Source organism: Aquarana catesbeiana, linkage group LG03 (assembly GCF_042186555.1).
Source record: "Aquarana catesbeiana isolate 2022-GZ linkage group LG03, ASM4218655v1, whole genome shotgun sequence".
In the NCBI taxonomy this organism is placed as follows: Eukaryota; Metazoa; Chordata; class Amphibia; order Anura; family Ranidae; genus Aquarana; species Aquarana catesbeiana.
The window spans coordinates 74,806,958-74,819,358 of record NC_133326.1 but is presented as its reverse complement, the minus strand read 5'-3'; the positions used below and the strand labels follow the sequence as shown (position 1 = coordinate 74,819,358).

The 12,401-nt window shown below is 40.9% G+C and overlaps 1 protein-coding gene across 11 annotated transcripts in view; it reads right to left on the bottom strand.

Moving 5' to 3' along the window:
* Positions 1 to 12,401, bottom strand: part of CYP19A1 (cytochrome P450 family 19 subfamily A member 1) — a 105,954-nt gene that overhangs the window by 13,132 nt on the left and 80,421 nt on the right. For all 11 annotated transcript variants that reach the window (XM_073618693.1, XM_073618696.1, XM_073618694.1 and 8 more), the window contains 3 exons: positions 7,508 to 7,622; positions 7,286 to 7,400; positions 6,764 to 6,926 (listed from right to left, as the gene is read on the bottom strand). In XM_073618693.1, the coding sequence (XP_073474794.1) occupies positions 6,764 to 6,926; positions 7,286 to 7,400; positions 7,508 to 7,622 (393 nt within the window). The remainder of the gene's footprint in view (positions 1 to 6,763; positions 6,927 to 7,285; positions 7,401 to 7,507; positions 7,623 to 12,401) is intronic.

The window sequence follows — 12,401 nt, the reverse complement described above, 5'->3', positions numbered from 1 at the left end:
TTCCATATGATAAATGTTGATGCGGGTGACAAATTCATATAGCTGTTAGAAACAGGTACAAAAATTTGCTGCCTGCACTGCTTGCAGTTGCACACTGAGTGTTCATACAGGCACTCGTTAACGGTGCATTTCAGGTTCTTGCCTTGCTTTTGTGGTTCTGTAGTTGGGTGGGTGGAGCCTGACGGGGATACAGAGACACTAGTTCCCTATCAGATCAGTGATTTTGATTGACAGCAGGCAGTGGGCAGAACCATTGCCAATAGACAGTCTGCTATTGGCTATAGAATTTTGCCACTGCCCGTTGTCAATCAAAAGGAGTGAGCAAAGCTGATGAGGAACTAGTCCCTTAGCTTCCCAATCAGGCTCCATTCACTGTCTACATCACTGGTTGTTAGAAGCCTGTTGGCTGTGAAGCTAACGGCATCCTTAACAACCAGTGACAGGTAGGGAAGGGAAAGGTTAGTGGTGGCAAACATGCTGCTCTGCTACACAGCACCATACAGAAACAAGCACTTTGCCTGTCTCTGTACACCTAGTTTAGATGTTATTACTTCCATTACTTAAAAAGAAATTATCAGTCTATAATTTTAATGGTAGGTTTATTTTAACAGTGAGAGACAGAATAACAACAACAATATCCAGAAAAACGCATTTTAAAAAAAAGTTATACATTTATTTGCATTTTAATGAGTGAAATAAGTATTTGATCCCCTATCAATCAGCAAGATTTTTGGCTCCCATGTGTCTTCTATATAGGTAATGAGCTGAGATTAGGAGCACTCTCTTAAAGGGAGTGCTCCTAATCTCAGCTTGTTACCTGTATAAAAGACACCTGTCCACAGAAGCAATAAATCAATCAGATTCCAATCTCTCCACCATGGCCAAGACCAAAGAGCTGTCCAAGGATGTCAGGGACCAGATTGTAGATCTACACAAGGCTGGAATGGGCTACAAGACCATCACCAAGCAGCTTGGTGAGAGGGGGACAACAGTTGGTGTGATTATTCACAAATGGAGGAAACACAAGATAACTGTCAATCTCCCTCGGTCTGGGGCTCCATGCAAGATCTCACCTTGTGGAGTTTCAATGATCATGAGAATGGTGAGGAATCAGCCCAGAACTACACGGGAGAATCTTGTCAATGATCTCAAGGCAGCTGGGACCATAGCCACCAAAAAAACAATTGGTAACACACTATGCCGTGAAGGACTGAAATCCTGCAGCGCCGCAAGGTTCCCAAGGTGCCCGCAAGAAAGTACATGTACAGGCCCATGTAAAGTTTGCTAATAAACATCTGAATGATTCAGAGGAGAACTGGGTGAAAGTATTGTGGTTAGATGAGACCAAAATCAATTTCTTTGGCATCAACTCAACTCACTGTGTTTGGAGGAGGAGGAATGCTGCCTATGACCCCAAGAACACCATCACCACTTTCAAACATGGAAGTGGAAACATTATGCTTTGTGGGTGGTCACTGCATCAACAGACGATGGACGGGGCCATGTAATGTTAAACCATAGGTGGGAACCTCCTTTCCTCAGCCAAGGCATTTAAAATGGGCCGTGGATGGGTATTTCAGCATGACAATGACGCGAAACACACAGCCAAGGCAACAAAAGAGTGGCTCAAGAAGAAGCACATTAGGGTCCTGTAGTGGCCTAGCCAGTCTCCAGACCTTAACCCCATAGAAAATATGTGGAAGAAGCTGAAGATTCAAGTTACCAAATGCCAGCCTCGAACCTTAATGACTTGGAGAGGATCTGCAAAGAGGAGTGAGTCAAAATCCCTCCTGAGATGTGTTCAAACTTGGTGGCCAACTACAAGAAACGTCTGATCTCTGTGATCGCCAACAAGGGTTTTGCCACCAAGTACTAAGTCATGTTTTGCGAAGGGCTCAAATACTTATTTCACTCATTATAATGCAAATCAATTTGTAACTTTTTTTAAATGCATTTATCTGGATGTTTTTGTTGTTATTCTGTCTCTTACTGTTAAAATAAACCTACCATTAAAATTATAGACCATAGATAATTTCTTTGTCAATGAGCAAACATACAAAATCAAGGGGGATCAAAGGGGATCAAATACGGTACTTTTTTCCTTCACTCTACCTTGAGTGACTATATGCCACATGTACACGTTTTTGTAAGTGAGTCTTTGATACTGTGCTAAGGACATTTAGAAACTTTAGTGTTTAGCTCTTTTAGATGTAATGTATTAAAATATGGATCATGACAACGGTTCACTGCTGTGGAAACAGGTAAAACATTCTGTTGACACTGTGCTCAATGAATTCAACTGCATCTTTTAAGGAAACAGGTTCACAAAGTGACGCTAATTTCTTAAGGGCTCATTACACTTGTGGCTGAGGGGCGGTAAAATCCTGCAGTTGAGCCATGTTTTTACTGTTCCTCTACCTCTCCCCTTTAGCTGGGAAGGCAGAAGCTGGGGAGGGGGCTTTGCTTTGTGGCTGTGGCAGGAATTGTACCCCCTATAATGCTCAGTGGGAACTACCACTTGCCGAATGCAACCAATTTAAGTAAATGAGGCTGCACTGCAACTGCCCCGCAACTGCGCACAATGCATGAGGCTACAACATGGTAGTCCAGCATTTAAGGGGTCAAAACAGACAGTGAGGAGGCGATAAAATGCAAAGACATCTAGCAGTATTTTAGTAATGTCTCCAACCCAAAACCAACTTTCCTTGATGCATTTCACCACTCCAGGCTTGCTCATAAGTATAAGAGAAGTCCATAGGGGATAGGGGGACTTACCCTATCATTGGGAGAAAGCCTGGAGTGGTAAAATGCATCAAGGAAGGCTGCTTTTGCTTTGGAGACATTACTGTATGCAGTCAACACACTGATTATTAATAATTAATACTGCAAGAAGAGCTAACTGGAGTGTGGCTGATTTTTTCCTATTTTCAATGAAGCGTGGAGACAGACTGTGATGGCCAGAACCCAGGTTATCCATGCACAGGAGCAGGGTTGTCTTTAAGGCAGGGCAAAAGGAGCAGCTGCCCTGGGCCCTGTCATTGTTGTGGGGCCCAAAGCAGCTGCCTCATTCTTGCCAACTATCCCAGTTTAAATTCCCTTGTCCCTTGAAGTTTTAGTCCTGTGCTGTGTCCCGATATGTCAGTGTGAAGTGCTGGTACTAATGCTGCCCAGCTCTGCCCTATTGTTGTGTACGGATGACTCACCTGCAGACCCTGTTTTTACATGTAAATAACCGGCACTCATATGTAATTAGTGGCGGCATTACTAAGCAAATAGCTGCGGCCGGCGGTATTGATATGTGAATAAAGGTGGCATTCGTATGTATATCATGCTCCCCTGCAGTGAGGAGATGACGTGCTGTAACCTCAAGCAACCAATCAGTGAGCAGTACTGATGTACAGTAATCTCTAGAAACCAATTAACAAACAGAAATCATTTGCTGTAACCTCTAGCAACTAATCAGTGAGCCGTAAAGTGTGCTGTAACCTCTAGCAACCAGTCAATAAGCGGTAATGATATGCTGTAACCTCTGGCAACCAAGCTGCCTGATCTGATACAATAAACTGATTTTAAGTCTAGCTGCTATTTATTGTATGTCTCAGAGCAGGTGGAGAGTGAAATTGCATGGGGGGTGGAAAACATTGCAAAACATTAGAAAGATATAATCTGACATAAAGGCTACCTTGAGGCACATAATAGTCATTAAAAGGAACAAAGTCACTTTTTCAGCTTTTATGGTAAAATTTTACATAGATTTTACATTTAAAAAACATACTGTTTTTAATTTTCACTTCCAACTAGCTTTTTATACGTAATCAGTAGATGAGCAAACTGTTCTTGTGAACTGATATCGTGCAGTGGGACAATTCAAGGACAGTAGATATCTGAAAATGTTGATTGATTTACTGCTCTCAGTGCGCCAGTTTTATATTTTTATTTTTGTATATTTATATTTTTATATTTTATGATTTGTTACTCCCAGTACACCATTTTTATATTTTCCTTTCCTCTGTTTTTCTATACAAAAAGGTGTACACTGCTTTCAGAGATGTGAGTCCAACAAACCATATTTACGGACTAGTCCCCCTAAGTGTGTGGCCCTCTAATGTATGAATCAGCATCAAGCTAGTGTTTTTAGAGGAAAGGACCCAAAAAGAAATTTAGAATCTTGGCCTGGAGCAGGAAATCTGAAGGCAGTCTGGTACCCAGAAGCAGTTTGGGAATGAGGAGGGAGGCTTGCGATACCAAGTATTTGCACGAGTATCGATAGTCGTGCAAATGCTCCGATGCTTGATCCGATACCTGTTTACCTGTTGTATCAGGCCAGGCATCCTCAGCATAGCAGGGAGGGCGGGAAACCTCACAGGTGATTGGTGCGGTGGGGGGGGGGAGGAACAAGCACAGATCTCCCTGTGTGGCTTTCAATAAAGCATCTGACAGCCGCTTCTCCTCTACTCCCCGTCCGCAGCTTTATTGAAAGGCACACAGGGAGATTGGTTCTTGTACCTCCCCCCTACCACTGCACTGATCGTCCCCTGTGTCCTCTTCCCCTGGCTCTCTGGGTCCCCTTCCATCACCCCTTTGTGCTCCTCGCTCTCTACGGCTCCCCCGTATGGTCCTCGCTCTGTCCGGGTCCCCCTTCAGCTTCCTTGTATGGTCCTCACTCTCTCCGGGTCACCCTCCAGCTCCCCCGTATGGTCCTCACTCTCTCCGGGTCTCTCCGGGTCACCCTCCAGCTCCCCATATGGTCCTTACTCTCTCCGTGCCCCCCTCCATCTCCCCGTATAGCCCTCGCTCTCTCCGGGTCCCCTGTATGGCCCTCACTCTCTCCGGGTCCTCATCTGGTCCCCCCTGCCCCAGATCTGTCATTTACCGGCTCCTTCCTTTTCCGAATGCACAGAGTCAGTGGTAAACTGTGTTTAGAATGCTTCAGTTTATGAATGGAGAGGAGCCGCTGTCTTCTGTCCATTCAGCTTCAGTGCAGCTGAGGCTGCAGAGAAAGAGACCGGTGAATCAGTGTCCTCAGTCCCTTTCTCTGTCTCAAAGGGGAGTTGTCAGGGGTCTGTTTAGACGCCTGATATCTTACCAAAGACCCCCAACAGGGCTGATAATAAAAAAAAAGAATTATAATAAATATTTAAAGGTTAAGAAAATATTAAGAAATAAAAAAACACTAGAACTATCCCCTCCCCCCAAAAAAAGCATTGTAAAAAAAAAAAAAATTTATATATATATATATTTATATATATATATATATATATATATATATATATATATATATATATATATATATATATATATATATATATATATATATATGAATTGTAAAAAAGAATGAAAAAAATAAAAATAAAAAACTACTGACACAGTCCACGCCTCATCAGTGCCCATCATCAGTGCCACCTATCAGTGCCCATTAGTGCCGTCTCATCAGTGCCACCTATCAGTGCCCATCAGTACCACCCCATCAGTGCTGCCTCATCAGTGCTGCATATTAGTGCCACTGTCACATGACATTAAAAAGAAAGTATTGGTAATCGGTATTGGCCAGTCGTTGAAAAAAAGTATTGGTACTTGTACTCAATCTTAAGTGGTATTGGTGCAACCCTATTCTGAAGTAATTGAAATCAAAGATTAGAAATATTGGAGTATGTTTAATTTGGGAAATGTATGCCATAAAGGAATATTATTCAAATGTATACATATTTTGAAGGTCGGTAGATTCAGAAAACAAACTTTTTACATCTAGGACTGGGCAAAGGACAATAAAACATCATCTGTACATGAAAGAAAGAGGGATTTCCACCACTTTAGGAAAGGGGGCTTTACAATAGGAGTAATCAAGCTGTGAAATGCACAGTAATGTGTGGAAACACAATAATGAGAGTAAGAAAGGAATATTTTGATACAGGGAATTGACCCAGTTGCCTTTGAGAAGTCATAGAGAATTGTCAAAAGATGCCCAAGGGTTTTTTTCACCTTCCCCGGGACCATAGCTGAGGGAGATGCAACATGTTAAACCAAAGTCTTTTTTCAACCTTATTAACTAGATAGCTATCCCTGACAGAGAAGACTGTCCCATGTTAAATGTTTCAGATACTGAAAGAAAAAATAATGCACCAATGAAAAAATAAAAGCTATTGTACCAACCGACATATTACAACCAGCAGACAATGATGAGGCTGATATTAAAGTTTGAGATTACAAATAATCTTTAATGAACTGAACAACATTTACAGAAAATGGGGTTGGTTTACTAAAGGCAAATAGGATGTTCACTTTGCAAGGGAAGTTGCAATTTGCATGGGAATTTTCCTCAGAGATTAGTGAATGTGGTGAAAGTTCACTTTACAAAGAATACCCAATCATATGCAAGGGAAATAAAAAAACTCATTTTTGCTTGCACATGATTGGATTAAAGAAGTCAGCAGAGCTTCACTTCATTCACAAATCCCTGAGGAAAATCCCCAATGCAAAGAGCAACTTCCCTTGCAAAGTGAACAGTCTAGAACAGTGATGGGCGAACCTTGGCACCACAGATATTTTGGAACTACATTTCCCATAATGCTCATGCACTCTGCAGTGTAGTTGAGCATCATGGGAAATGTAGTTCCAAAACATCTGGGGTGCCAAGGTTCGCCATCACTGGTCTAGAACCTTTAGAAACTCAACCCCAATGAGTTCATATCCACAAACATTGTGTTGGATCCACACATTTATGATATAAAGGAATGTTTTATTGCGCAACAACTATGATTCTTACCAATAACAGCATGAATTTCATCCAGGATCATCTCCTCAGTCTTTGGATGCTGTGCGATCAGAGTTAGCATGAAGTAGAGAGACACGGACATTGTGTCCGGAGCAGCGATCAAAATTTCTACAATGCTCTGGTTCACATTCTCAGCGGTTAGGACTCCATGATTCTGCAACAGAAAATCTTCAAAGTTTAATAAGATGTTATCACTGACACCTTTTATTAAATGAACAAATTACATTATAATATTTGAAATGTATTTTTGGGTATGTTTTTGCTTGTACTCTGATCCATGATGCCTGAGACATTGCCTCTTTAGCTGTGCATATTGAATGTTGGATAATTCACTTTGCAAAGAATATCCAAAGCTTGCACATTATTGGCAGTCTGAAGAGCTTCACTACATTGCTAAACTAGGGGAAAATCCCTGTGCAAAGTGAAATTTCACTTGCAAAGAGAAGAGCCTATTTGCTTTTAGTAACTCAAGCCCATTAAATCATGTTTTTCGTACATTTAAACTCTACACACCTGTGCAAAGATTAACTCAGAAGCAAAATCAAGATGCTCCTCCAGTTTGTCTGAAGCTGAAAGCTCCCGCCGCTTTTGTTCGATGAGAATTTCAACAATCTTTTTCAAGTCATTTCTAGAGTACACAAAAAAAGATTATTTTCAGAACTAGTGTAATTATTTTTAAATTGGTACAGTTACATTCACTGTGGGAAGACCTTTGTTTAGACACTGATAACTCACGCTGATTTCTCATACTTCTTGTAGAGCCAGGAAAATTTAAAGAAAATGTCAGGTTTCAAGATAAGGGTTTCCCATGCCTCAAAGTATTTCTGGATCTTCAGGACAATTTCATTTTCTGAAAGAACACAACATCTGTGGTAAAATTGACACATGTGTAAGCCATGTCCAAACATACATACATGCAATAAGTTTTCTTATGTACTGTATATTGTGCAATACAAGCTCAGAGAAATAAAAATTAAAGACTACGTCCTCTCTTAAAAAAAGGACTTTATGTTTTAAACATCTGATACATTAGTAGACTTGTTTGCACATTTTATTTTTTTGTTTGTTTCATTTTTTAATTGTTACTGGGGTTACGTCAATGTTGGCTTTCAGCTGTAGTGACATAAAAATGCGAAGGAGCAGGATAGAATTTTTTTCTGAAACCAGCAAATTTCGGGGGGCAGGAGGCGGAGCCTAGCGGAGCAGACATGCATTGTTAGAGCTCCACACCGCTGAGGAGAGAAGAGAAGGACAAAGCGGAGCCTGCAGGCTCAAAAAGTATCCATTTGAACCTTTTTGCCCCAGGGAACAAACTGTGAAAGTTTGGGCAGGAAATATGGTACTGGGAGGAAACCGTGGCAGAAATAAAAATCACCTCACAAAGAGCTCACAGGCACTCACTGCAGCTGAAGCAGCTCCAGTCACCTCACAAGATACAGCATCAGGGCGCTCTCACAGACAGAAAATGTCACAGCAAGACTCTCCATTTGAGTCAGATACAGAACAAATCCTCTCACAAACTTCTCCACAAGCCTCCTCAGTATCCCCAGTAATATTATTACAATTTGAAAAGATGCTTCATAAGGCTTTAAAACAAACCTCAGACCAAATAACAAAAAGCCTAACCAAAGAAATAAGAGAGCTTGGAAACCGCACCGCAGCCTTAGAAATAAAAATGGATGAAATTAAAATCACAACCCAAGAAAATATAACAGAATTGGAACAATTAAAAAAAGAGAATTTAATACTTCAAACTAAGCTCGAAGATTACGAAAATAGAGCCAGACGTTCAAACTTGCGCATAAGGGGAATACCTGAAACTGTGACAGACCTGCAATCTACTATTACTGCTCTATTACAAGAACTAAAGCCAGATATCCCTATTGAACGTTTAGAACTGGACAGAGTACACAGAGCCCTCACAGCCAAAAAGAAAGATGGACCCCCACGTGATATAATCACAAAATTTCATTATTACAGAACGAAAGAACAAATACTAATTGCTGCAAGAGAAAAAAAGGAACTTAATTTTCAAGGACACAATTATCAAATTTTTGCTGACCTATCCCAACTTACTATTACTAAAAGACGATCCATGAAACCCCAACTAATGGAACTGCAACGCCACAATATTATGTATCAATGGGGCTTCCCCTTTTCAGTCAGATTTAACTACCAAGGTACAATTTACAGAAGCAGATCAGCAGATGAACTACAACAAACCCTTTTAAAATTAAATCTGACAGAACCCACAAGCAGCAACACTCCCACACGCAGAAGAATGGCGTCATCTTCACCTTCAGGCAGCACCCAGAAAATTTCAGAACAAAATGGGAATCATCATTCTCACAAAAGAGGCCGTTATGCCACATCATCCATGGACCAAGAAGATTCAATGGACTGACATCCTAATTCCTGATATCTCTTCATTTATTATACTAAGAGATGGTTCTCTATAAAAAAACCTATATTTATAACTGAATGTAACTGCATTCTGATAGTCACACACTGTGTGGGATCATGTTACATTCCAGTTATATTTCTTATTACTTCTGATTCATATAGCCTTAGAATATATAAGTGAAATAAGGAAATTCTTGTTCAGTTATATATTATCAGGTAATAACAATAGATTTATTACTTTTTAGGACAAATATGTTCAATAATCCAGAAGTAATGGAAGCTTTTTCTTTCTTTTTCTTAAAACAAATATATTATTACCTAACTAGTTCCTAGAATTGTGTTTTTGTTTATTCTAATCTGAAGCAATACAACCTCAATTTTATGAGTTAACATATCTAAACAGTTACATATGAATAAAATATGTAATTGTTTAATCTAAAAGGGTTAAAATTCCAAAATAATTCAAACTATCTTCATCAAACGTTTAGAACGATCGGATTTTCCAACAACTTTGTGTGACCGTGTGTATGCAAGACAAGTTTGAGCCAACATCCGTCGGAAAAAATTATAGGATTTTGTTGTCGGAATATCCGAACAAAGTCCGACCGTGTGTACGGGGCATAACTCTATTTGGTGTACTTCAGTATGAAATGAAAAAGTGATTCTTTTTGTGATACTTTTAGTTATTGTTTTGTAATTTATTACTTTTGATACACTTTAGAAACCCTATGCATTCAAAATGTTTTCAATCTGAGCTACTTGCCCTTACCGTAGCTTTCAGAAACATTTTGTTCATTCTTAAATATATATATTCTGCAGTATTTACAAGGGGAACAATATAAAGTAGTTAAGTACATTTTCTTTGTTTCTTTATTTATCTTGTTCAGGGCTAAAAACATTTAAAGTTGGACTCCAGGAAACTTGAAAGTAGTCTGTTGCAGTGGGCTGCACTGGCACTGCAGTTAACTACTTGTTTAGGTATAGGGGGCATGGAAAAATAGATTTACGGTACTTACCTGATCTTTCACTCCTTTGTGCTGATAGACTGGTCCCTGCACCATCTTCTCCAGCATTCCAAGGTCCTGGCACCATCGAGATGGATATAGGGTCCATTGCCATACCTTTGATGTGAGGCCAAGGCAGAGGTAGGAGAGGCTCCCACCTTGGGTGCTCTGCTGAGAAGGGGGGGGGGGTTGCATATAGAGTGTGAGCCTCTTTTGCCTCCACATAGCCACTACCATTTCCTGCTGTAAGGCAAACCAGATTTCTAGTACCTAAAGTGAAGTGCGGATTCATGCTCATGCACATTGCACATGTGCTAATATTAATGAGCGAAAGACCAATGTCACTTGTGCAGGGCCAGTTTATCACGATTGGGCGACTGGTGAACTTGTACACGCACATGTGCGCATGCCAATTAGCACTTGTTGCCCAGTGGCTTATTCAAACTGCTCTATCACTGTGAGCAGTTGCTGAATGATATTCAGTTTGTTCCTGTGTTCTCAAGACCTGATCTGCTGTCCCTGATTATTCGTGTATGACCCGGCTTTCCTTTGGACTTCACCTGTGCTCTTGCTCTAGCTCTGTTACCTACTACTCCAACCTTGGCTTGTTTACTGGAACCGATCTGCCTGCTGACTTTGTATTTTTTTGCCCGGCTGTTAACGACCTTGGCCTATCTCCTGGACTTGCTTTGCCTGCCTCGCTTCCTGGTTGCCGCTGACTGCTGCTCTTCTCCTGGTTCTGCTTTCATCCCATGCTCTGGTGCCAAGCTGCTCCTGCATCCTGCTCCAAGGACTGTGACTACCAGCTCTACCCACCTACAGGGTGGACATCACCAGCTAGCTACTATGGCACTCGTGCCACTCCTTGCCTTTACACTCTCTGTCTCCACCTTCAGGAGTGTAAAGCGAGAGGTGCAAGAAAGGCCTCCACATCATTTCAGTCTTCACCAGGTACATAATACCTGCACTGTGTGGGACTAAGCGGTCAATTAATGAAATGACCAAAGCCATTTCAGTTTCACATTATTTAAGGGCTAGCATGATATGACTAGATAAAATAGGAAATGATTTCTATTCAGAAAAAAAGAAAAACAATACATTTTCAGGTTCACTGCAGATAATGATGCTGAGCATCTAGCTATCTGCATGTAACAGCTGTAACTAATTACTATGTAACAAAATACTTATATTGTTTCTATGAATGAGGCTCTTGGACTCAGGCCAGTACCTTAACTATTAAACTGATAAAGGGTCCCAGCATAGGGCGCACATGGGAGAAAGCTAGCTGGGGAGAGAAGGAGGAATGTAGAGCATATTAGGCACTATGTGGAGGTTGAAATTGAAGTGATATTAAAGAAGAACTGCAGTCTGCTCACATAATTTGTAATAAAAAGATCGTTGCCATTCTGAAGTTTCCCTCCAACCACTTTGCATATTAGTTTATATATACTGTGATCCTGTACTTGCCAATTATGCTGCAGAAATCTCCCTCCACTGAGTCTGGCTGCAGCCATTTTAACTGTGGGCAGCTGAAGCTGCTGCCTGTTCACTTCCTGGATTTACACAAACACTCAGGGGCACACCTCCAGCTCTGCAGCCCTGCAGCTCTCATTGGCCCTCTTATGACTCATCCCCCCTCCCTTTCTGGCAAACTCTCACAAGAGTGAGAGAGAGCTGTGCATGATGTCATAAGCCTAGGCTAATGACCAGAAAAGAAACAGGAAGTGTGCTGTATAAGGTATTAACTGGCAGAAAAAAAATGTTTCACTATCCAAAGTTAAAACAACAAGGACAGAAGATTTAATAGATGGAAAGTTGAAACAATGACTGAAGGCCCGCTTTAAGGGCAAAATAAAAAATTACAGATATGATTCAGCCTGTCACCAGCATTAACCAAGCAGCCATTGTCCTGTGACTTTTTTTTATCTGTTGATTCTGCTGTTATTTTTCAACATCCTTTAAGACTAAGCTATGCAACCAAAGTGGGTTTCAGAGGGTTGAGCCAAGCCATTTAACACTGACAGGGGTGCTTACAATTGTCAACTTTTTGCCATTTAGGTAAAACCTTTATGTTATCCCAAAAGGGAAAGGTTGCTATAACTGCTTAAAAAGTGTTAGGTGGAGTTAAGCTTTACTTTGTTAGTCACTTATGTGAGATCCTTCTAAATCTACTAGTCCATCTAACACGACCCTCTCCAGTGCTGCAATGCTGTTGTCCAAGG